The sequence below is a fragment of the Nipponia nippon genome, unplaced genomic scaffold (genome assembly GCF_047370975.1).
Source record: "Nipponia nippon isolate SJK-2023a ecotype South Korea unplaced genomic scaffold, ASM4737097v1 scaffold_1, whole genome shotgun sequence".
NCBI classification, from domain to species: domain Eukaryota; kingdom Metazoa; phylum Chordata; class Aves; order Pelecaniformes; family Threskiornithidae; genus Nipponia; species Nipponia nippon.
In genome coordinates this window covers 166905109-166931589 of record NW_028262290.1, presented here as the reverse complement: position 1 = coordinate 166931589, position 26481 = coordinate 166905109, and the positions used below count along the sequence as shown (strand labels likewise).

The 26481-nt window shown below is 48.0% G+C and overlaps 1 protein-coding gene across 6 annotated transcripts in view; it reads right to left on the bottom strand.

Annotated features, from left to right (window-relative positions):
- DHX30 (DExH-box helicase 30) overlaps positions 1–26481 on the bottom strand; it is a 41287-nt gene that overhangs the window by 7243 nt on the left and 7563 nt on the right. For 2 of the 6 annotated variants that reach the window (XM_087732749.1, XM_087732738.1), the window contains 9 exons: positions 23864–23915; positions 11653–11783; positions 9291–9401; positions 6815–7170; positions 5882–6008; positions 4992–5141; positions 4056–4208; positions 1693–2514; positions 410–488 (listed from right to left, as the gene is read on the bottom strand). In XM_087732749.1, coding sequence (XP_087588875.1) covers positions 410–488; positions 1693–2514; positions 4056–4208; positions 4992–5141; positions 5882–6008; positions 6815–7170; positions 9291–9401; positions 11653–11783; positions 23864–23894 — 1960 coding nt within the window. In that variant the 5' untranslated portion in view covers positions 23895–23915. Of the gene's footprint in view, positions 1–409; positions 489–1692; positions 2515–4055; positions 4209–4991; positions 5142–5881; positions 6009–6814; positions 7171–9290; positions 9404–11652; positions 11784–18516; positions 18554–19225; positions 19524–19685; positions 19916–23863; positions 23916–26481 lie in introns of those variants that run through there. The other 4 variants (XM_087732715.1, XM_087732732.1, XM_087732725.1 and 1 more) reach the window with 4 other exon arrangements.

Here is a 26481-nt window from a genome sequence, read left to right as displayed (position 1 = left end):
TCTGCTAGCTTGGAAACACTTAAAACTCTTAGAAGTCATCTGAGACTCCTGCCTTCTTCACAAAAACATCGCCTCCCAGGCAAAGATATTTAACAGGGACAGGTCTCCGAAACAGAAAAATAACTAAATTGTGCAGCACAAGGTTACAAATGCCGGAGCACAGACCAGTCTCGCCCTTCACCCCAGAACAGCTGTATCTCAGGCCACTAAGACTGAGACTCAGACGTTGTCCTAGCCAAAGGCTCACAATTAGCTCATGCTCAAGACCACTCAGTTCAAGAGGAATTCAAGGTGGCCTTGCAGAAGTCAGCTCAGCATCGTGTTTTCTCTGCAAAGGGTCTGGGCTCTGCAGGGTTCACATTTTTCCCCCCAGCAAAAGGAAAGAGCAATGGGGCAAGGCAGAACCTACCTGGTTCACCGTGGGCATCGATCTGGAGTACGAGGTCGGTGATCAGATCAAGATCAAGGACACATTCGTCATCTGATTGCTGGATAAAACAGGAGGACACATGCAGACAAATGAGCAGCAATCTAGCAGACAGCAGAAAGGCACACAGCCTCCCAGAGCATCTTCTGGAGAGAGCAAATGCCTGTACTTGGACAGCCTGCCCAGGACTAGGAGCCAGGAACCTCAGGAGCCTGATTTTGGCTCCATCTGGAACCTGCTCTGGTCACAACTGCTGCCAGTTTCCTCTGCTGTGCAGTGAGACTATACAGGCCCTTTCCCATCCTCCAGACTTGGAAGTTAACTGAGATTTGTGTACCTCTACTGAACAGAGCCTAACAAGTAACAAAAATTAACATGAAATTTTTGGGGACAAGACTGGGCCATATGCACCTGGGACTTCAAATCCACCAGGCACAGAGCAGCAGCTTTTGTGTGTCTCAGTAATTTGGAACATACCTGTCAGGCCAGCTTAAAAAGCGCAGGTAAAAGTGCCAGCCACAACAGAAACAGGAAGATTGCCCTGAAGGCAATGGGACACCCTCAGCAAGTTTGCTGATGATACAAAACTGGGAGAAGCGGCTGATACGCCAGATGGTTGCTCAGCCACAGGGAGGGACCTCTACAGGCTGGAGAAAGGGGCTGACAGCTTCTAGTCCAGCAGGCTGGACTAAAAAACGTCTAGAGGTCCCGGCCAACCTCAACAGTTCTGTGACTCCATGACCCACAACTGAAGAAAGATTACCTACAGCAAAGAGTACGTCTGGAGGGCATTTTCCAGAGAAACAGTAAGGCTAGCTGCAAAAAGCAACAATCAGGGAATTCAGTCATGCAGGACAGTGAGCACTTAGGTAACAGACTACTGTAAGCCACAACCATCCTAGTCTTGGGCCAGGCTCGCACAGAATATGCAAACGTTCAAGTCTGCATCTACGTATATACATACACAAGTACAATGAGCTGTTAGCGTACTCAAACATAAACAAACTTCACATTAAAGAGGGACAAAAGTAACTTAGACCCAAATCTGAAGTCATCTTTACCCACAATTTAATCCAAACGCTCTGGGATTCTACTAAGCCGACTTTACCTCACGAGGGTTGACATGGAATTAAAGCTACGCAAACACTGTCCAACCACCACAGGAAAGAGGGACCGGTTCCAGGCCCAGACTCTCCCCTGCTGATGTGCCAGAAGTCAGCACCTCATCCAAGGGGAACAGCTTCACCACCACGCTGCATACTCACCTTGATCTCGTAGTGCCGGTGTCGGTGCCGGCCCAGCTTGGCCAAGATCTCCTCCAGATAGTACTCCTTCACTGGGTACATGAAACCCGGCACCTTGACCACAGGGCAATCCCCAAAGTAATGCGAGAAACGCTGATTGTCTCCTGTGGCGCTCATTAAGACCAGGCGCAGGTCAGGGTTGAGCTTCTGGATGCCTTTCAGCAGGATGAGCAGGAAATCAGTGTTGACGTCTCGCTCGTGGACCTCATCGACCACGACGTGGCTGACACCCTCCAGGCTGGGGTTCCCCTGAAGCTTCCGCAGCAGGATGCCCACGGTGCAGAAGAGCAGGGCTCCTCCCCTGGCAGGTGGCTTGCTCTCCAGTCGCACCTGGTAGCCCACATTCTTCCTCATGTTGGGACCCAACTCTTGTGCCACACGCTGGGCAACCGAGATGGCGCTGATCCTCCTTGGCTGGGTGATCACTACGTTGCAGCGGGCGCCACGTCCCTCCAGGATGTAGTGTTCCAGCAGGAGCTGAGGGATCCTTGTGGTTTTCCCACAGCCTGTGTCTCCTGCTATTACCACTACAGGGTTCTGCTCAATGGCTGATAGGATGGTGTCCTTGTGAGGATCTACTGGCAATGGGTGGCTCTCCTGCCACGAGGATCCTCTCCTTTTCCAGAGGGCCAGGAGATTCTGGCTAAGGCGCACTTCCTCTGCTTCCAACATGGGTATATATGTCTTCCCTGTGATTGCATCGCTTATCGCACCAGATTCCTTGCTCAGGTTCATCATGTCATCAGCAATCCGGGGCCTGGATTCCCTGATGTCCACTGGATACTGGGAGAGACGGAGAAAGTTGGCAGGGACAAAAAGATTAGTACCAGTCCTGAGAAGGACAGAAAGAAACAAGTGCCTGGAACAGACTCAGATTGGCTTTGCCATGACCATGAAGCTTTGCTGTGACCATGAAGCTCTGCCAAAGTCTCTTCAGATTTTAGGTAACTTAGCCACTTATATTCTGAATTGACGTTATTTAAAGGGAGAATTAACTTGGGCAGCTCCCTGCATTTTCCTCATTGCATCCCCTATTTTAAGAGGGGTATTAGTGCTGATGCCTGAACTGACAGGCACAAAACAGTAACTTAAGCTCCCCAAGTCAGTGGCTACACTGCACGCAAGTGATGCAACGGCTCCTCAAAGACAACTTTTGGAAACTATCAAGTTACACCACCACCCTTCCCTCCCTCAGGAAGCCCAGACACATAACTTGCACAAAACATAAGCGTTCGGCTAAGCCAGAAATATTCTATCTTGGCAACAGAAAAAACAGAAGTCCCACATCCCACAGGAAGAACTAAAAGGAGCAACAGTAGGTCAGGAATTGTCTAGAACACAAATCAAAGCATCGGCCCAGATGTTCACAGGATTGAAAGTTCAGCTACAAATCAGTATTTTGGATTCAGCCTCATTCAGAGTCACAAAGCCATCCCTTCTATGCATGGGGTGACAGCTCATGTTCACGTAAGCATGGGAGGCAGACCAAGTTCCTTCAAGATGCTGCTGTTTTTCTAACTTTTCTAACTGTTCAGTCACAGCAGGTCATTCAGAAGCAGCTGCTGTCTTAGACGCAGTCTTGGCTTCCCAGGACATTCACTACTGCTTCGTTTACTTCACAGTATTTGTAAGATACTGTAAAGATCGCCCAGATCTTTACTGTTCAGGCCCAGGAGTGCTGCATCAGTGACTTGCCAACTCCAACCATGGGCGTTATTTTCAATGACTTCAATAAGCTACACACATTTGTACCTGAGATATGCTCAACCTCGTCTTACCTTAGCACTAACTCCTGCTTTGACAGGCAGTGCTCCTAAGAAACCCTGTCTCGGCACTGCTTCAGCTCCCATGGGTGTCTGTTCACCACTGGCCCACCAGGAAGAGGGATCTCCTGGGCGAAAGCACCGCCAGATGCCTGGGGGCCAGCACCCACCACTAAGGTACAATCCTGTGAGAGACACTCCCAAGGGAAACGCGCAAGTACCGGCACCTAGTCCTTGAAAGGCTACGAGGCACAACCAGAGTTTAACGGAACCAACACCTGCACGAGGCAGCATTCATAAGCCTGCAAAAGGAGGCTATCAGCAAGCCAAAACTGCACTCCGTAACATCCCAAAAGCCCAATAATGCAGACAAATGTCACCGGTGCACACAGAGAAGGCCTCCCTTCCCCAAAGATCAGCAGAGACTGATCAGTTTTTGTGGCAAACTATCAAGCCGTGAATTCCCTCAACATTTTGACATGAAGCTCTCAACCCACGTGCAACTCCTGAAGTTAAATGAGATCAGCCAAAGGTGGTTATCAGACAGTTAGCAAGCCTTACATGATTCAGATAGTTCTCAATCTTCCGCAGGGTGGCTTCGGGGACTTTGATGTGGCAGGGTTTCCTCTGGTTCTCACCAAGCTCCCGGAGTGAAGTCATGTTGTACATGGCATGGCTGAGGGGGTTGTTGTTCTTGTCCACCAAGCCAAGGCTCTGCAAAGGAAGAGGCAAACAACACTATCAGACACAAGACTGCTGCATATGAAGTGCTGGTATACAGAGCACACGGGTCCTGCATGCTCGGACAGGCTAACTCCTTACCCCATGTCCCATATCCATCACTTCCCGCTTTTGCCACAGCAAGAAACAAGACACGATCCCATCTCAACTCTGGTGAAATGGACGCACTGGAGCCAACTGCTACCTGCCCCCACCACAATGCTCACAAGAAGGTCTTAAACAGACCCAATCAAAGAATCAGCAGCCACACCTGTATCCGACAAAACCCCCTTGCAAGTGCCGGTAACTCTCTTGCTATGGTTCTGCTATGTTGTGTTAATTCTATCATGAGTCCTGTGCTGTTTTCGTGGACTTCCCCTCTGCTGACTCTAGAGTCTGCAGCAAAACTATTGCAGCGACGTGTCTGGATTAGTCCACCTAGGAGAATGGGAAGATAGTCTGTCCTAGTAGACAGCGGGAAGGTGGCCAAGAGAACAGGCTCACGCTTCCAGGGTGATCCCTACACATCACTTCACGTTGAGGGCTCAAAACAAGCACAACAGCCTTCAAGGGACATCACAGATGAGACACTGGAGGGGTACAACAGCAGTTTGGACTGAATCCTAGGGGTCAGAAATACACGTTTATTAAGCAGGAAGTCAAAGATCAGAAAGCTTCAGGCATCGCCCCATTAGGCTCAGGTACAGTAAGTCAGGTGCAAGGAGCCTCTATTCACAGACACATCAGACGTGGGATGTAGGAGCCATGTGCACGTACCTTAAGCTTCTGACAGGCCAGTGCCGCCGCTTTGTTTTCTGCCTCCACCTTGCGACGGCCCTTGGCAGCAAAAGTCATCGGACAGGGCCAGCGAAGCGTGAGCTTGCAGATCTTGGTCTTGGTGCCTACTGTACGGAACTGCATGTACTCCTAAAAGGCACACACACACACACATCATCAGACTGGGGGAGATGTTAAGAGCCTACATAACTAGGCAGGCATTTTCAAACACACCCCTAATGTTTCTAAGCAGAGCTTAAATTGTTGGGGGTTTTTATTGTTTGTTTTGGGGTTTTTTTGTTTGTTTGTTTTTTAAACAGTGCACTAGAACAGGTTTACTGCACTGAATTCCGCCCCCCCAGCTCACAAGGCACCGGCTAAGCAGAAGTGAGAGCAGACAGCTGTGTGAGGAACGTCACTGAGAGCCTACGGGGTGGAGCACAGCTACTGTTCGCTAAGCACACGAGGTCTGGAAGGAGGTGGGTGACACATACCAAGGAGGAGGATCACCGGATACTGGCAGGAATCAAGTTGTGGAAAGATTCCGTCAGCACAGAAATTACACATTGCTCCGAGTAACACACACTTGTGTGTGTTGCAGATATAGGGGGAAATGCAAACCTATCTCCTTAGAAAATGTTCTCCTTCATTCAGACAGCGGCTCGTCTATTGCCCTGGCCTCAAGTAACAACATTCCTCGTGCTCCTATTAAGACATTTCCTCAATTCTCACCACAAAGTCTTCTCCTTGCTCTTCAGGCTGAGTTTTCTAGGCCCAGTTTTAACTTCCCTTCTCTCCCCAGTTCTCAGCTACCCAAAAAAAGCATCCAAAGTGATTCCAGTTGGGAGCCTTTGAGCTTCGTCCCTGGCAGGGGTCAAACAGCACCTTACCTTCACTGTGGAGGAAGAGGTTGCAATCTGAATCACTTGGGCCAAGAGATTTTTAGGAAGCGGGAACTGCGTCAGGGCACGGATGGCAGTGTTGTCGTCTGTCATTTCAATGGAACTCCCTCCTCGGCTAGAAGGAAGATGAGAACAATCTGATGTACAAATATCCACTCTGTGCTCAGACCCACCTCACTTCAGGTCTGCTACTGAGCTCTGAAACCGAGTAGTTAAAGGCACAGATAAGTTTGGTCATCTGAAAAGTCAAGCTGTATCTTGCTACTAAAATCAGTCGGTTGCAGAACAATCACCCAGCCCAGCAAAGCCACCTACTAAAAAGCAATCAAACCTTCACGCTAGCACTGCAAACCAGATAGCAGCAACAGATTTTAACAGATTTAATAAATGAATAAATAATTCTGAATCCAAAGAGCATCCCTAAAAACCACCACCACCACCATCAGGTCCTTACGGATCTTACTCCTGTTGAGTATTAGAAATTCATGATTTGTGCTAATAAAATATGAAGTCAAGCAAGCAACTATGGTGATGAAAAAGAGCAGATTTAGTATTGCCCTCAAAACCAGGGCGGTCAAAAAAGGTCTAAGGGCACATGCACAATTTCTGGGAATAGAAATCTCTCTAGGCACAGAATAAGAACGGCAGGTAACAAGCAGGCAGCAGTCTATGCAAAGGGCAAGACTCCAGAGAAGACGCCCGTGCATCCCCTTGTGATGACAGCCAGGTGCAAGAGCAGGCTGCCCCAGTATGGCTCGCATAGAGAATGGTACAGTGGTCAGCGTTTGGCCCATCTACAGGTCACACCAGCAACGTGGGAAGCTGCAGCTCAAACAGGAGGAACTGCAGGGGTGCATCAGCTACAAAGAAAAGCCTCTCTTCCTTACTGCCCTGGATTAGCAGCAATCGGGGCAGACGTACCTCGCATCTCTGCCTGGGGTTCGAGCATCCTGATGTGCCATAGGTAGGTAATCAGAAACATCGATTGCTTCTTCTTCCAGCTCTCCTTCCTCCAGTTCCCCTTCCTCTAGCTCCCCTTCCTCCAGCTCTTCCCTCCTCATCGCTTTAGGCATCCTGCCCTGTTCCATGGGCTGGATGGAATCATCCGGCTCCATCCGTCGCCAGCAGGTTGACAAGTCGGCGAGAGAAGGTCCGGACTTGGAGCGCCACTTGCCCTCCGAGCACCACCTCTCGTCGGGACAGCCAAGCTGGTCAGCGAGAAGCCGGTACTTTGCTGCGTCAAAGAGCTCATTTCTGGGCCCCAGCAAACCCCAGCCCTACAAGAGAAAAATGCCTTGTTAGCTGCAGTACAGAGACAGATATGGGTAACTGCGGGAAACCAGAACACATCTGGTAAAGGAGAAAAATGCAGGAGCGATTTCTTCATATCCCACAGAAAAGGAGAAAAAGAAAAGAGACTTTCAGAAACATAAAGCTTTCCTCCCGCCATTATTTCTTCAGGAAGGGAATCTGTTCACTAACCTCACTTCCCAGAGCACAACTGCTTAGCATCACATAGCTTGTTAGAAAGGGTGAGCCAAGATTTATTGGTATTTTACAAACTATTAGCTCTATTTAGCATTCCGAAGTTTTGAAACCCACCTCAGAGCATGAAATGCATCTTTTTTGGAAAAGCTAGTCTAAACAAGTATAGTCTGGGATAACACAAGGTGGGAATTCAGGGAATGGTTCACCTTCTTTTCTCTTCACAGGAACGGTTATTTGTATAAGCAGCAGTAAAGACCTCCCAAACCCAGCAGTACTTGAAACAGAAGAGTTCCTCATTACTGCTGGCCTACCACCTGCATTTAGGACCAAACCTTACATGAAGCTCCAGACATATCTAGAGTGCAACACACGCCACGTCTTACCAGACTGCTGCAATAAATTAAAAGTTACATCTTTAGGCCTCTTGATGGCCCCATATTAGACAAGGCTGTATTATCTTGTGCTGTAGGAGTGTCTGAGACAGCAAGAATTCACTTCGCTAGCCACTGTACTCAAAGTCACTACATTCAGACACTCTCTGCACCAATCAGACGCCACTACTTCGCTTGAACTGACGACCGTTCATTTAAAGCAGCATTTGTAGCTATTTCTATAGCTATGATTGCACGAGGCCTCCCATCATGAGGGACTTCTGTTGGGCTACGGGTTTAGCTGGCAAAACACCAGAGTTAAAGCTTTGCATGCTGAATCTACGGTTTCAGGGTGTTGGGTTTTTGAGGGTTTTTTTGTTGGTGTTGTTTTTTTTTTTTTAAGTTCTAAACTAAAGCACAGTTTTGCCATTTTCAAGATTTGGGGAAAAATATATTATAAGTGTAGGTAAGAATTTTTTTCCTTTGAAAACTTCCAGGCTCTCAAAGAAAGCAGGAAACAATGCTTTCGTTGCACACTGACTAGTGAGGATAAAACAAGAACATATTTCCAGAGAATGTTACCTGAATGAGCACCAACCATGAATTACATATATGCAGAAAATGGAAAACATGCTTCAGGTGGAATGAAGTGAATCAGTGAACCAAGTCTGGCTAATCACAGGATTAAAGAAACTAGCCTAAGCACAGAGGCCAGCCGAAGAAATTGCTAGTTTTAATGCTGCAATTCTTAACTTCTGAAGGCTTAATTTAGGAACTAAATAGTTATTTCTTAATGTAGTTTTCTTGATCTATAAGCAAATCAAAAAGCTCTCTTATTGTCAGAGCACCTGCAGCATCTTTTCTAGGCTCCTTAGTGGGAAGATGTCATTGTTCCTACTCCATAGATGAAAGGGAAACTCCAAAAGCAAACTCACTTGCTCAAGGTTACAGACCACAGTCAGTGGCAGAGCTGAAGACAAAACTGCATCGTGTTCTCAGATAGCTGCTAGGTAACACCGTATCTTAAACGGTGACCTTTATAGCTTTACTGTTTGACACCGGCTGTGCACACATATCGACCACTTCCAGCCATAAATAAGTGGCGGACTAGTGTAACTTTGAAAGCGTAATCGTAAAACGGAATGTGTAAGTACTACGCTTGCAAATACACACAGGTAGACTGACAGGAGCGTGAGTTACTGAACAGTAACAGCAAATATACTGGAGGGAAGCTCTACTTCTCGCCATAGATGCTGAGACTAAGATAAAAGCTGATTAAGGTCTAGGACATAAAGAACAAAGACCAGAACTCAAAGAATTTAGTGCGTTCAGGCCTGGCTGAAGTAAGTGGGCTTTTAAGCTCAAATGGATTCAGACAGCTCAAGACTTCACCCTCTACCCTTGATTAACAGATAGGCCAACCAAGAAAGTGGACAGGCAAAGAGAGAGAGAAAAGTCAGAACTCTCATCACCAAAACGGGCGAGGCCTGCACACTCAGAGGCTTGTTTCTTTAAGCTAAGGAGGAGCACAAGCTCACCTTGAAGAGCTGACACGCTGCAGCTGCTGCCTGCCTCTCGGCATCAATCTTCTTGGTCCCATAGCCTTCCACTTCCACATTCTTAGGCCATTTTATATGCAGAGTGACTTTCTGAAAAGCAAAGATAGCCAGTAAAGTGAGACAGCACAAAACAATCTCTCTTCTGCACCAGGAGCATAGCTACTTCGAACATCTCTGAACTCCAGGCAAAGAAGGGAACTACAAATGAAAATCCCAAACAAACTCCTTGTTCGGTCCCTTTATGGGACGCTCCGTTCCAGTAAGTTGGAAAGAAAAGGCTGACAAAGGGATAGGAGGTACCCACAGCCAGACAGAAGCTGCATGGCTGAGCACAGTGCCACATACCCCGGGCCAGAGCTTCACGGGCTGCAGTGTGTCAGCTCGGAGGAATCAAACGCCGAGAGCTCATTACAAGAACAATTCTGTTTCAGAGTAACTCTTCCTATGCACGCTGCAGCATCCCAGCTCAGGCCTGAGAAGCAACACGCGCTCTCTGACACATGTCCAGTTGCAATGACAAGCAAATCTTCCTAACTGCTTTCTTGCTGTAATTTTAATTAGCAGCATGTTTCATCGCAGTTACACAGGCAGCTACTGTACTCATTGGGCACATGAGAACCCAGCCTTCAGCATGTGCTGCCCAACACAAGCTATTAAGAGAAGTAACAGTACCACCACAGCTCCTCTCCTACCAGTACAGTTGGATGAGAGCAGCTGAAAAACCTTCAAGAGCAAAGAATGCTGAAAGCTGAACCCTGCCTTTTTAAAAACATTGCTCCAAATCAAGAACTCGTTCTACTCCTGGCCCTGCGGATGCTGCAGCTGAGTTTCTGCAAGGCTCAAAGGAGGGAAATGCCTAAGGAATTCTCTCCTGTTTCTGCAGCAAAGATGAAAGGTGGCATTTAGGTCCGCTGGGAAAACCCCACCTATAAGGCTAGAGAAAAGGCTCCTGGCTTTTCAACAGTCTACATCTGGCTGGCTGCCTGCCTGCCATCTGAATCTCATCTTACTGTAGGAAATGGCTACGTACTTTGCCTCGGGGCTCGGCATGAAAAGGCACAGACCTGCTGAGAAAAAAAGTTGTCTCACGAAAAAACCCTGCCCACTTCTAACTGAGGCTTCTCCGGTTTGTCCCACCTGTCCTTCTGTCCCCAGACACCTGCTGGGTTGGTGCTTGGTTTTTTGGTATCCAACCCTCATTTTCTCCAACAGCCCCTCTATTGGGTTTTGGGGTTTTTGGTGTTTGTTTTTTTGTTCTGTTTTGCTGTTTTTTTAATCCGGAGTTACACTCAATGTTAATCTATTTAAGTGCTAGCAAGAACGTGAACTGATTACGCAAACTGAAATGATGAGGCATTGGTTATGGCATTCCAAAATTTAAGTTAGGAAACTGCACCGCTGCTTAAGGAAAAGCAAGAAACACAAAAGCACGAATAATAAAGCAGCTCTAAAGTAACCATTACTAACGTATTGCCTAAAATGCAGGGATGCTTAAAAAGGATGTGGTAATAAAAACTGTCTGGGAAATTTTAGACAATGTTATTGGAAAATGTTAATCCATCAGAACTGAATCTTTTCCTGGAATGTACGTTACAGTTAAACTTCAGCTGGAAAGGGCTTTCTGCTCTAGAACGAGAGCTGGTATGACAAGAGGAGGCAAACCCTTGAATGCAGAGCACCCCTCAGTTACGCGCTTCTGCTCAGTTTACAGCACAGATTTGGATCTAGGCCTCTCGCATCCCAGGCAGTGCTCAAACTACTTGGCAAACTGTTTGCTTGGAATTCCTCTGCTTCATTTAACAAAAAAAGAGTCTGTATTTCATTTTGCCCTTAAGTAGTATTAGAAGCCTCCCTCTATCGCAAACAAATACTTTTTTTCTGGTTGCAATTGAACATTTCGGGCTTAGGCATTTGTTCTATTAGAATCTAGAAGGAAAATCTAGGCCTACTAAGGTCTAAAATATAGCATTCAAATTTTAATTTTCTAAAGCAGTGGGGTACGTAGCCGAACACATTTGGGCACAGACTATGTGTCTTTCTGCTGAGAAAAGCAGGTTACAGCAAGCTACTTAAAAGAAAAAAAATCCATCCTTCCGCACACAAAAGGAGAGCGGCAGGACCTATGTTTATATACCTATTAAAGTCTGTGAAAATAAAGAGAAACAAGAAGTGAGAATATTTCTTCTTTGAAAGATTATCAGGCAGCTTTTACGTGGAATTAAAACACTTCTATAATTTTCTCTATTAAAGAGTTACCTCGGATTAGCAGCATTCTTGGCTCACTTCCCACTCTCCGTGCAACACCCCTACCCACTACCCATCCCCAGCACACCAGGATTACCTTTTTTCTTGGCCCATTAGTATGGATGTACACCAGCTTGTCCCTCGCATGAGAAATGCCCAGGGCTCGTCCAATCACGCTGTTGAGCAAGTTTTTAGGCTGTGGAAATTCCTTTAATAAGTCTCTGGAATCTGGAAAAAAAAAAAAAAAACCAAAACGCAAAATAAAACAGAGGAACTAAATATCTCACAATTCTTGTGCAGTCCTGTTCAAAGACATGTTATAACACCTGCTTCGCAGCAGCTCTGCAAGCATTAATGTCTCTAAGGTTACAGATAGAAAAGTAAGCAGAGGTATTAAGTGGTTCACCTACAACGTCTCCAGGCATCAGCAAAATGGCACACAGGAGTGCAAAGTCTCCTGAGCTTCAAACGCAAGATGACACTGCAAATCCAAAGTGGGCAACAGCGCTGTTATGTCCCTGCCGCGGTTTAACCCAGCCGGCAACTAAGCCCCACGCGGCCGCTCGCTCACTCCCCCCAGCAGGATGGGGGGGAAGAGAACTGCAAGGGTAAAAGTGAGAAAACTTGTGGGTTGAGATAAGAACAGTTTAATAATTGAAATAAAATAATATTATTATAATAACAGAAAGGAAAATAACAAAGATAAATAAACTCCAGCAAAGATAAGCAATGCAAATGAAGACAACGGCTCACCACCAACCGACCGATGCCCAGCCAGGCCCTGAGCAGCGGCCCTCCGGCCAACCGTCCCCCTTGTTTATTGCCGAGCATGACGCCATACGGTACGTAATACCCCTTCGGTCAGCTGGGGTCAGCTGTCCCAGCCACATCCCCTCCCAACTCCTCGTGCACCCCCAGCCTGCTCGCTGGTGGGGTGAGGAGCAGAAAAGGCCTTGACTCTGTGCAAGCGCTGCTCAGCAATAATTAACGCACCCCTGTGTCGTCAACACCGTTTCCAGCACGAATCCAAAGCATAGCCCCGTACGAGCTACTACGAAGAAAATGAACTCTACCCCAGCCAAAACCAGCACAGTCCCATACTTCTCCTGAAACGCACAGATGGTTTCCCCCTCTTTTAAAAGTATAATAGCCTCTAGTTAGAGCCGCAGCACTGACAGTCTAACTCCATGATTCAGTGACACTAACAATCATGTAACAGTTTGGAAAGACGTTTGTCCCCCCAAAAGAATACAGTATGGACAGAAAAAATGACAGACTATGTATGCCTGTGGAATCTGAATACAAATATCCTAGCACAGAATTCAAAGCCCAGGGTAACGCATGGAGTCAGTGCCTTTTTCCTCACTACGGAGGCAAAAGCAGCTTGCTTTGTCATTCTTCGATATCGAAAACAAACTGAGCGATAACTATTTTGAACAGACTTTGGTATTTGCATCCCCCTCCTGAACCTCGGGGTTCAATCAAGGGTCTCAACAACACACAAGTTACACGTCAGATCCAGCCACGGGTAGTAACGTGAAATAACGCCTGGGGACTTCGCCCTGAGTTTATTGAGATGGCTTGGTTAGAGGCTGGGAACATAGTTTTGTACTAAATTGCTCAGAGAAACCCCTGGCAAGAAGTCTGCCACCACAGCCTTTGGAGATAAAGCAGCCCCAGCAGGAAGCCGAGAAGCAGCGCCTGAGGCGGCAGGTACTGATGGCAGGTAGGACTGGCTAGCTGAGCACGGGGCCCCTGGCCCGACAGGCGAGAAATGCTGCTCAGGCTGCGGCACCTGCAGGAAGGGGATATTAATGAGCAGTTCAAATCACTCATTTTAAAAAAAAAAAATTACAATAATAAAAATCACACTGCCCCCAGAGAGCAATGTCACGCTCCAGCCTCCCTCCTGATGCCAGCACCAGCAGTTTCAGCTGGCGAGGAAGCTGCTCTAACTCGCTTCTCTCGTGCACCACGGTTGTATCTGGCATCGTAGCGGAGAGCCTTTATTTTGAGCAGTAGCCCAAGCAAGATCAGATTAAGTTTAATGTGGTAACAATTCCGGACGTAGTTACGCTACACAAACGGGCAGCTCCAACAGCTCACTGTTGTGGCGAGAGGTAGGTGCCGCTTCTGCCAGGCTCTGACACCACCACTGCTCCAGCTCCAGCGCAAACCCAAACGTACAGGGAGATGATTTGCAGCCCCAACCCGACAGAAAGCTAAACCAGAAGAATGGAGTACACTGTTTTTTTGCTGGGCTCAGAAGTAAATCGGCCAACTGCACAGTCCTGCAGGCACCCAAAACCCGTGCAAGGGAATAGGGGAGAGGAGCAGGGTCCCCCGTTCTGGCAGCAGCAAGCACAGCTAAGCCACTCTGATCCTCTCTCCGCTCAACATCACAAATGCACGCTCCCCAGGCAGTCAGAACTTCATTAATCTTCTTGCAGACCATCAATGGCTTTGGGCCCTACTTTTTAGAAGGCTTCTAATTCTCTACAGGTATTCAGGGGAAGTTTCAGCAATGAATCGGAAGTCAGCAACACACGATCATCGGTACTGCCCAGAATCTGGAATCTCAGATTGAGCCACTGAATCCGAGGAGAAATGACCCAACACTTCCGCTCATCAGAGCATCAAGATCTGCCACCATGTTTTGCCGAAAACTCTGACTGCAGAGGTGCTATAACGAAGATATACAGTAACGGGCTCCAGAGAAGCAAGCGAGCATTTAAGAGAAAGGCTCTGTAATACAGGCGCGTGGAAGAGACATTCTCCAAGAAGCTGCTCAGTGAGGGAAAACTGACGTTATGAGGATGTATTATGAGGGCTCACCTGAAAGCTGACCAACGGGGAAACCACAGAGGTTTTAGGGAAGGCAAAAGAGATATGTTGTACCACTGCAGGCCCAACACTTGTCAGCCTGTGGATACTTGGGTAAGGGAGAGGAAAAAACCACATTGCTGATCATGTCACCCTCTCCAGCAGAAGAAACAGCACGCTCATCCAGCGTTCAGAAAAATACAATTATTAGTGACACTTAGTTTTGAAACTTCTTCCTCCAAACCGTAGAAGAGCCAGCTGAATCTCAGTGAAACCTCTTTCAGAAGCCAAACGGACCAGATAGAGAAAGAATTTGGAACCCAAATACAGGGAGATACTGAAATACAACCTCGTGGCCTGGGATAAGGGTGTTGAGAGCTGGGTATCACTTGAAGATGGGTCGCATTGTAATTCGACAGTTGTCTAATTCTGACTCGCAGCTGGAACTGGCTCGGGTTGGTGTTGCTTTTCAACCTGGTATGTAGAGGACAAGCTGGTATTTAGAGGGCAGCGCCAAAAGGAACAGATTAAAACTGCTGCCTGCTCAATCTCCTTCGACTGTACCAATGCAGAAAAGACCACGCAACGCACAGTGGGCTCTCTGCCACTCTCATACGCGTGATGGTCAGCCATGGTATCTTCCATTATAAAGAATAATTAAAAAAGCCCACAGGCTGCTGATTCTCACACATACTTGGGCAAAACTCTTGGGCAATTACAGGGGAATATGCAGGAAGTACTCTGATTTATGAACACTATTTGTCCACGAATTACCTTCCATGGATTGGCCAGGAGAGCATGAAAACGGTCTCAGCCTAACAAAGAGCTACAAGCCAATTTTCTGTAATTATACAGCAAGTGTGACATTTCTACCTACTCATACAGCAAGCACCACTATATTCAGACTTTGACCTGTTCAAGAAAACTGGAAAAATGACTAAGATTTTGGCACTCCGCAGTTCCGTTCCATTCCACATCGCTGGGACGCAGGGAGGGAGGAGTAGTAACGCAATTCCCAAATGCACTATTACATTCACTTAATAAATGAGAAATTAAAAAAAAAAAAAACAACAAACCTAAGCCTCTAGCACCAGCCTGTATTATTTGGCCTTTATTTGCTTCCCCTTTCAAAAACAATACCCTGAGGAATTTTGTGATAAGTAATAGGGGGAGGTAAGAAGTACATTCTTCTTAAATGCCCCCCAAAAAAACGCAATTACCTAACGACAGAGTCACTTTCTCACGTTCTGAGGTGACTCCTCAGTCAGGACTAAATATTTAATCCATTCTAGAGCAAAGAAGAATAGGATCTCTGAATAACAAAGCCGAGTTCTGGCTTGCAGATCAGACTCTGAATTACCAACCGAGACACAATGTATTCTTCACAGCTGACAATGCCATATTCAGCAGTACCATCTGACGTATCAACAGCGACTCTAAGGCTTGATGGATTACCCTCGGCCCATTCTTATCCCAAATTCAAGAGCTGAAAGGATCTTATCTTGCATGAAGCCATGCCTCACTCCTAGTTTTTAAAGAAACAATCCGAAATTGCAGAACTAGATTTGCAGAATGTTTCCTTCCCTGCCAGACTGGATTTCTTGGCATTGTCCTCCAAAGACTGTCTTAGCTCTCTCACGGCTGAGAATGAGTATTTGGGTAGGAATCGTACTAGCGGTAGTCACAGCCCTGCGGAGGCAAGGAGTATAACCTAATACTCCCCCCAAAAATAGAGTTGATTTTCATACCCGATTCCTATCAAGCCAGAACCACATACGATGTCCATACCACAGCTCCGAGATCATGGAGGAATATTAAAAGCCTGTCTTGGATAGCAGACAATTCAGGGTGGGGTTATCCAAGAAGCCAATTAACTAATTTAAGTTCCTCAAAGCCAGTGAGTGCTTTAGCTTAACTTGATTGTGAAAGTCAATGATAATTCCCAGCAACGCTGAAAGAAAAAGAAAAAAAGCTCCTAGCTGTAGTGGCTAAGCCTTCTATTAACCCCAACAAATCTGACAAGTAAAGACACTGTCAGGTACAACAAGAGCACAAATAAAAAGGCCCATAGTCTTGTTCAAGGAAGACACAGGAGTATTAGATTGATTTCAACAGTTTCTATCTTCCCTCAAATTCTCTTCCCTGGAGAAGCAACAAATGAGCAGCAAGGGCAAACTATTAAATACAACACTCGTCAAGATATAAGCCCCCACAGTAATAAATTCAAGTCAGCGAAGAACGCTCCTAACGCATCGAAAATTCACAGGGAAGAAGAAAGCCCTGTGGCTCCGTAATATCCACTTCATAAGGAATTAGCCTAGGCATGTTTTACTGGGGTGAGACGGAGGGAGACAGAGAAGCTTCCACCTGGCAGTTTAGTTTGGAGTACACCAAAACAATATTGCTTTTTTGGGGGCTTTTTAGGTTTCTTTAACCATCATCTAGCGACCCTGACCAAGGCTCCTTTCAAGCATAGACAGTAATAAAAAACACACGCAGTTCTTGCCTAAGCAAGAACAAACTTAAAAACTGGTAAAACTGACAAGGCTTCTTCACAAGCAAGTGAGATCACCAGAGAACGAGAACGACCGATGGCCAACCTCCATCCTCGGAGACACTCGGAACTCGGCTGGACGCAGCCTTGTTCCACCCGCTCCAGTCTGGCCCTGCTCCGGGAAGGGGATCAGGCCACACGGCACCCAGAGCTTCAGTCCAACCTAAATTCTTCTGTGATGCTATGAGACAGTAAATTTCATTAGTCTCTGAGAAAGAGTCTTTCTTAGAGCAAAACAGAGGTCAAGATCATGTAAGTCTCAGAAAAGAGCGAGAAGTGCCGCAGACCTGACTGAGCAGGCAGAGAAGCTCTCTTCTTCAGAGATTCTGCTCCAAAATCCCACCACCTAGGCCAGCGAAGCAAAGCTTTAGATATCGATACCAATAGAACACTGCCATTTTTTAAGCTGGCCTCAGATCAGAGCCGATTTTTCCCTATTTGTATCCAAGGCTAATAACAAAAGCAGCTAGCAGGACATCAGTTTACAAGTTGAACTTGCCCTCATAAACAGTTTTTTAAAATAACTTTTATGATCTCCGCGTGTTCAAGTGGCAGCTGTACAGGTAGGGCAGATTTACGACGAGACCCTGAGGACTTTTTATTTGCTCATCTGAAATGAATCTTCCACTACTGCCGAGCTCTCACCAGAGGGCCTTCCATGGTCAATCCACCACACAAACGGGAGGGACGAGGCCAATCCCAGCAAGCTCTCCCCACGTGGCCCTCGCGCAGCGGCCGGGCATCCCCCGCTGCCTGGGGCTGTGTGTGTGTGTGTGTCCCCGGCACCCCCGAGCTCCAGGTGACCTTACAGGGACAGCCACGACATGGAACCGTGCCAGCGAGCCACCGACGGCAACAGGCACTCCAGGAAAGTGAAGCAAAGCCCAAAGATAAAGTACTCAAGTACTCTCTGAAAACGCACGTTAGAAAAAGTGCTGAGGAATGAAGTACAAAAGAGGGAAGGGGAAAAAAAAAAATTGGTTTACTACTTTTCTCAGGCAACACCTGAACCAGCTCATTAAACAATAACTTGGGGTGGCTAAGCATTTGCTTTAGAAGTAAGTTAATTTGCTCTGTTGAACAGCTTGAATGCGACAACTAAAGACTATCTGACTCTGAACTACAAGATAAAGCTCAGCAAAGCTTCTGAAAGGAAAATGAAACTAAGACCCAAAGAATTCAGAAACTACAGAGAGAAAATAATAATAAAAAAAAAAGTGCTGGAGGGTGGGAAGGAAGCACAGAACACAGAAGGATGGGGGGGGGGGGGGGGGAAGTTGTTTTTATGTAATAATAAACCAGATTTCCAAAGTGGAAGATTACAGCCTAAGAAATAAAACTCACACCAAACCAGTGATTTAAAAAGGGAAAACGCAGTGGTTCAAGTCACAGCCTGGAAGCAGTAACCTCTGGCAGAAAACTACTCATATCTTTCTAAACTAGAAGCGTCTTTCTAAACTAGAAGCGTGAAAAACGCTTCATAATCTAACAAAAAACAATTGTTAAAACACAACATCAAAACGCAATTTCAAATATTCTTTTAAAAAAGTAACAATTCCTTCTGAAGAGCAGGAAAGCATTTACCCTTCAAATGCCTGAACGCCATGCCCTCGCACACACAACTCTGTTGCAGGCTGAAGGACTGACATCTGAAAGAGAAAAGAAGTCTTCCAAGCTTCAGAGACATCACCCCTAGCCAGATTTATGGGCACCGCAAATACCGGGATTTGTGTCAACGAGAGCTGTCCGTATCTCGATTAGCGTCTCGCTCAGCTCAGGCAGCGAGGCTACCTGGTGGAAGGCCAGACCGAAGCCCTTTGTACGTGAAACGCGATAAAGCGAGGCTCCGAACGGCCCGCAGCCTGCTCCCGCAGCGTGCTCCCGCTCTGACCTAACGGAACTTGCTGCACGGTGACGGCAGAGCAGTTTTCCTGGCGGATGCTCGATGGGCGTGCTCAACCCATCAGGATTTCTAGCGAAAGCTCCATTTATGATTTTTCTCTCGCGTCAGGCTACGGCGGGCGATCAGAAGCGGCGAGGACTTTTGGCCGGGGCCGGCTCGGCCCGGCTTCCAACCGGCGACCTTGAGCCGAAGGGCTGCGCATCCCTTTTCTGTTTTCCGGAGGAACCCGGCTCTCCCCGGCCGCCGCACACAAAGAGCCGCCGCACACCCGCGCAGCGCGGCGGGGGCTGCCACAAAGGCCTCGGCCCTCGCTGCCCGGCGGCGGCTGCCGGAGCCCCCCGCCGCGGCCCCCCGCCCCCGCGGCGCGCCGACGGCCACCGGCCCCGTTACCTGCGGCGGCGGCGCAGCCGTGCGTGCAGACGCCGCCGCAGCTCGCCGGCTCCTCTCCCTTGCCGCGCATCCCGGCCGGGAGCCCTTTCCCCGGGGCCGGGGGGGCTCAAGGCCGCGCCGTTCTCCCGCGATGGCCGGCCGTCCGCCCGCCCCGCGGCGCCGGTCGCCCCTCCCAGCCGGCGGGCGGCCCGATGCGGCCTGGCCCGGCCGCCCGGAGCGAGAGGAGGCCGGCGGGCGGCGCGGCCCGGCTGCAGGCGCGGGGGGAGGGACGTGCGGCGCTCACGTCCCCTCCTCCCAGCACCGGGCAGCGGGGCTCGCTCCTCCCTTCCGCTGCGTGCGGGGCCGGCGCGGTGCGGTGCGGTGCGGCGCGGCTTCCCCGGCCGCCGGGCCGCGCACACCGGGGGCGCCGCCGCCGGTTCCTCCCCCCGCCCCGCCTCGCCTCGCCTCGCCGCCGGCTCACCCTTCACCATGGCGGCGTCCTCCTCCTGGGCGCCCGGCTGCTCCTCCTCCTCCTGCCTCGCCTCCTCGGGGCTCTCGGGCGCCGGCAGCCGGGTGCAGAGCCCGCGCCTCCCCGGCGCCGCCCGGTAGCAGCGGCAGAGGCGCAGCGGCCCGGCCGAACCGCAGGCCGCCGCCGCCTGCAGCAGCAGCCCCAGCGCCGCCATCTTGAGCTTGCCCGGCGCCGGCTTCAGGCAGGGCGCGGACAGCGAGGCGGCCGGGCGGGAAGGCGCCGCGGCGCCCCCTGGCGGCGGGGAGGACCCGGCCGGCGCAGGCCGGCTCCGGCCGCGGGGCGATGCCGAGCCCCCGGGTGGAAGCCCCACGGGTGGAAGCCCCGCGGCCCCGGGGACGGCCCTGACACGGCCACGGGAGGGAAAAGGGAAAGAAAAGGAACTGCTTTCCTGTCCCTGACAGAAGAGGCGGAGGCAGAGAGCGGCAGGAGTTCCCTGGGCGCCTGCCTGCCAGGTGCCGGCCGCCCTGGGAAGGCGGGGGACTCGCGCCGCCCGCTGAAGCACGAAACCAGCAGAAAGACGTTTTCTTCCGCTTTTAAAGAAAATCAACTCGCATCGTTGAGCTCTACCAGCCCTGCCTGGAGTCGTCCGTCCTCCCGCCGCACGCGCGTCAAACAGAAACAACGCGGCGAGTCCGAGCGCGCTCGTACGCCGACGGTGCGCCGCTGACGTCGGTCGGCCCCAAGGGTTTTGTCGATAGTTTGTAGGTGTCACAAAACCCCCCCAAAAAATAGGACGTCTTCAGGCACGCTCAAAGAAACGTTACCGCAAAGAGATGAGTCATTTGCTCCAAGATCTGAGCAACCTGGTGATGATTCTGCAAACGCAATCCACGGGCCAGTCCTCCAAATCGGGATTGGCTCTTAGAATCGTTACTAACCTGCCCTAATTAGAGGGGAAAAACACACGTGCAACTTTTACTATGCTTTCACCAGCGTTTGGCCGCCCTCGGTTTCACTCCTGCACGCGTTTCTTGCCATCCTTGCACATTCACAGGCAAAGCAATCTTTCTGATTGTTTTAATACAAGTGACGATTGAAAAATTTTTGAAAAACTGAAATTTTTGAAAAATTGAAAAACCGCAAAAACGATTCAGAAACCGCCCTGGAACCTGAAAGGCGGTTTGGGTTCCTCGTCCTCAGCTGCAGGTACACCCACCTGCCCCCCAACACGCACAGGCAGACCAGGTAGCTCATGTTCAAGGGTACGTTACCAAAAAGTCCGCTTGCAGCCCGTGGGTTACTAACGTTGGAGATAAACGCTAAAAATGTCAAGTCAACGAGGCAGCGAGGCAGCGCCTTCCCTTCCGAGGCGCTTCTCCCCCTCGAAGCCGACCGTTTGGTTCCGTACGAATGACTTCGAGTCTTAGGCACAAAGTTCTCGGTGCTGTGGTGCTGGCTGAAGTTCAAACACTACAGGATTTTTCTTTTCCTTTTTTTAAAGTCTGAATTGTTTTTCTAAGCGATTGATATATATAAATTTTATTATCTCTGGCTGCAACATACCCTTGGGACTACCGTTAAGTTGCGTGGCTCGTTAAACCAGGGTGTCATTTAATGTCAAATACCTTCTTAGTGAATATTTTGTGTGTAAACCAAAAATATACATGAATGGTTGTTTAAGCATCGTGCTGAAAAAAGGGGGGGGTTTGGTTGTTTTGGGGGGTGGGTGTGTTTTGTTTGTTTGTTTTTAAATCAGAAAGAGAAATCTTTGATAAGCCACAAAAGGATTCACTAACAGAACTGCGCAGTTAAGTCTTACAAAGCCTGTATTGCACGAGGAGAGGCTCAAGAAGCAGAAAGTTATCAAACCAAACCCCGTACAAAAAAAAAACTTTGGAAGAGCATACACGAACACTCAAAAAAATCTCACTACCCCAAATTTGCCTTTTCTAACAGGCACACTTTTTAGAGCCTCTGTGAATTAGCTAGCGATTTGTGTAGTTATTTTTTACTGAAAAAAACAAAAGCAAACAAGAAAACCCCAGATCTTGAAGCAGCACCAGAAGACACAAAAAAGACACATCTTTCGGGGGTTTTTTTGAAAGACATGAAAGTTATTCTGGCACGCTAATTACAAAGGCTTAGATTACAAATTTTAAGAGCATCGGTCCACTAAAAGGGAAAACCATCTTGCTAGACAAGTCACGCAATTTAATGAATTACGTGTAAATCTTTTGATAGCACATTGCATGAACTCTTACTTTCAGAAATAAACTTCAGTTGGTTTGGAAACAGAAGGTCCAAGGAGGAGAAAGCGTGGCTGGAAATAGTATGTAACCAGTCACACATCCTTCTGGGATGACAAATCTACTGTGAAACTACTTAACTCGATATAGCTGCCGGTTTATTTAGCATTTTCCCAAGATCTAGATAAGGCAATAAGCTGTCCAGCAGTGAAGGAAAAAAAAAAATAACCACAGCTACTTAGCTGTTTCAGGTTGGGAACATCAGTGAAGAAACACAAAAGGTAACAAGAGCCCTAAGGAGATGAAAACCATGGCTGGAGACCACACTGATTAAAAGCAAAACAAGCAAAAGAGAACAGATAAATAAGGTACACGTCTGGGGAAAATCCTGGACACACAGTCAGTGGGAAGGAGAAATCTGGGAGGAGATGCCGAAAGACAGCGTGCTGGTGCACGGAACGTTAGGCGTGAGTAGGGCTAGTGGTTTGTCACCGTAAATGATATAAAAATTATCTTATGAGGACAGGAAAAATAGTTAAGACTCAATTTATTACAACATTCCAGAAGCCACAGATTCCACATATTCAATCCAAAGATCTTTATTTTGCAGAGATGAGCGTTAAACAGCATATAAAGAATCGCTTAGAGCCATCTTCCCAGGCTTTGCCAGTTGAGGCTCACTTTGATGAGCTGGGCTCAATTCATCGTCTCTCGCCAGGCCTCTGCAGGGGGAGCAGCGCTACATAGAAGCTCGTTAGCGAGCCGCGTTACGTTCAAGACTTCCTTTTCCCCCGGAGCGCAAGTGTTAGAGCACCCGGCGTCCCAAACCCAGGCTGGCCATGACAAACCACTAGCCCTGACAGGAAAAATCCCTTCTCTCCCTCTCGGACTCCAACCCAGGTCACACCGTTGGACAAATGAGGGGTTTTTTATTCCCAGCTGAAATGACCTGGTACATAATTAACACCCTGGGCGTATAAAGCATTCTGGGATTTTTTGTTTTAAATACGGAACCCGCAATATTGGTGACTCACTAGCATGGCAGCGTTACAAGAATGGCTGGTACACTGTCATGTTCTCCAAGCGCTAAAGCAGAAGCATGACTTCCCCGAGACAGGAGGGAGTGATCCGTCACTGGTTCAGCCATATCTGGAATATTTTATTCCAACCTATGCACCTTATTTTAAGACCAAGGAATGGAGTTCAGAAAAGAACAATAAAAAAACCAGCCAGTGACTGGAGGGATTTCTTAAGAAAAAATATGATCTAAAGAAAGAGGTTGGCAAAGCAATGACAGGAAAAAAAGGACATGACAGCAGTTGACATTTAAAGTATGCAAACACCAAGGAGAAAGCACTTACTGAATCGGTACCAGAGGATGCAGGTGTGCTTCGGAGGGTAAAATTAAAAGGGGGGAAAAAAGCCTTTCCTTTAAGCTAAATAGCAAACAAGTCTACACTGTCATCTGCTGGATAACACAACAGGTCGTCTCCCCTTCCAAAGTCTGTTGCTTCCCTGAAATGCTCTCTTGTACTCACTGTAACCGAGCTGACCTGCAACACTTCACTCGTGCTACACTAACCAAGACAGAACGGCGTTACGCTGGCTACAACCGCCACCCTCGCTTTACGCTGAAGTGCCAGTTTTGCGCGCTGGGCTCCCCTCAGAAATCAAGCACGTCTCAAGCATACCGATCGGCATCATACATTACACAGCCATCGCTGGTTCAGGTAGAGTCACCTCAACTTCCTTTTTTGTCCCTAATGCATGGAGAGGGAAGTCTGACAAAGACATTTGTAGGACAAACCTCTCACTTATCCTGCATAGGGAAGGACAGTACTGTTTCTTACAAATTAATTTCCTTCATGAATCTGCTATAGTATTAAATCTCTGAACAGATTAAAAAAAATAAGAGCAGAACTGACGAATGTCTCAGGTCCTTACCTTTAAGGGAATTCAGCGAGAACATCTCCATCACAGTGAACAGGGTTGATTCCTGGCAAAGCAAGAGGTAGCAAAAAGAAACAGGAAGTTAGAATTAATATTTCCTTCGAGATGTTTCAAGTGCTTAGCACTTCTGAAACTAGCTGTCCTTAGCACAAGACAAAGCTGACAGTCCTCAACAAATTTCACCTTGGTGTTTGCATTCTGCCTGTTTCCTCCGAATCGTGCGTGTGCTATTTGCTATCCCGTTCTAACTGGCTGCTCTGCACCCCCAGGGAGGAAGCGTCGTCTCAACCAGCGGTTTGCAGGGCTTGGAAGTGCTTTGTTTCTGTGATGATATTGATTTGGGGATATTTTTGAAAACCTTTTTAAGGCAGAATGCCACAGGTAGGTAGACCACTGCCATTATTCCCCCTTGTTAAAGCAAAACAGGAGAAGAAAGAGACATGTACTTTTGATAATGTTCTTTGCTGAAATTACGTTAAACTTCCTATTTTAATTCCTTATTAAAATAGCTCTCATTTAAATAAGAAAAAAAATCAACTTTGTTTTGAGGTGCCTTGTCTGTCATGGCAAATATTAAACACATTTTAGGCATTCTTGACAACAGAGTAACAAGGGTTTTCTAACAAACTTGGATCAGATGGGCGAGGGTCCTCATTTACACAAAGCTAACGTTAACCACCCATATTAAGGGCTATTCCCACACAGTTAATATCCTACAATTATTATGCGTTCAAATTATTCATTTTTGCTCGCAGTGAAAGTAATGACAAAATTACTGTTTACTTCAGCAACAGCAAACAAGGCCTAAAATAACACCACCGTCAGAATACAACTCTGTGGACGTGACACCTCGTTCAGCAAGTCACCTCCCTACGGGCGCGTAAAACCAACCTGCTCTTGCTGGCAAGTCTACGCTTTGTCTTTTTCAATGACTAAATAAATAAAAACACAGTTATTGGACTTGTTGAAAAATGAAAAAAACATACACGCCGTAGTAATTACCAAGATGGCAGAGGAAAACATCCTTGGTATAACTAACTCGCTGCGCTGAACAAAGTTAGAGAACTCTTTTGTGGCAGTCGAGCAAGATTCTGCAGGCTGAAGCATTCAACCGTGGAGCTAAGTCACGGGAGGAATGCAAACCGAAAGCGCACAGAGCGGACCACATAGCACGTAGGGATACGTAGGACCACACAGGACCCTCTTCACGTAGGGATCGTCTCAGCTGAGGTACAAACCATCCTAAAGCCAATGGTATTTCTGATAAATTATACAAGTCCCATATTACTCTGACACAAAAGAATAAGTCCTCGAACAGTGTGAAGTCATTGGAGAGAGACAACCAGGAGAATGACAGGGAACGTTGCAATGCATTCTTAAATCTAAGTCACAGAGGTATCAGCTGCATCTTCCTCCCAAATTTTTAAGCATGACAAAAACGGGGAAGCCGTTTGCTTGCCGACAGACTGCGTGTCTTCCAGAGAATACGGGGAAGTCAGTCTGCCACAGCTTTCTGGGGTAACGTACCATTCGGGCAGGTAAACTGCAAGGCTTACCTACAGAGCACACATGAGCGGAACAGAGAACATAGAACATCTCACCTACACTGGGATGGGCAGAAGGGCACTTCCACAGCTAAATGCAAGATAAAGTTGAAGAAAATGGTCTTTTCTTGGGTCTCTTCTCCCCAGGAACAAGCGACAGGATTAGATGGAACGGCCTCAAGTTGCACCAGAGCAGGTTTAGGTTCGATACTGGAAAAAATCCCTTCCCCAAAGGGCTGTCAGGCCCTGGCCCAGGCTGCCCAGGGCAGGGGCTGAGTCCCCACCCCTGGAGGGATTGAAAAGCCGGGGAGATGTGGTGCTTGGGGACATGGTTTAGTGGTGGCCTTGGCAGCGCTGGGTTAACGGTTGGACTCGAGGATCTTACGGGTCTTTTCCAAGCTAAACGATTCTGTGATTCTATGATTCTGCTCAAGACCAAGAAAAAAAAAAAAAACTGAAAACCCTACATGGATGAGCTTACAAGATTAACAACCCAGCGCCCCACTGACAAGACGAACAAAGCTGTTATTTATAATCGCGCCTGTAGATCACTGGTTGAGATGGGGACCCTTGCTGTGCGACCAACAGCAGCCCCGAGTCGGAAAGAGCTGGAGGCAGACTGGGTGGGAGTGGGGACAGGACAGGGAAGAGAATAAAGCCGCAGAGAGATGAAACAATCCAGGTGAGGTCCGCGAACAGAATCCAGCCCTTGAGGTCCCACTGATGAGGGATCCCTTTCAAATGACATGGAGGAATTCGAGTACTTCAAGCTTGAGCATCCAGTAGGAACACGGCCAAAGCCGAGAGAGAAGAGCTTGGATAGATGAGCTTAGGTTTAAGGTACAGGTCATTAAGAGATCAGCCCCTGCAGCAGCATCACTGGATTACTCCGGACCAGATCTGGTGGATCTGAACAGGGAGGATCCTGAACTGGGAATCATCAGTTTTAGCACAGCCAGCAGCCTGGTGGAAAGCCCAGGCTTTTGTTGCTGAAGATCTTGATACAATAAAAAAACCAAACCAAACCAAAAAACGCGTCCAACCATGGCAGCTGCTTCACCATTCACG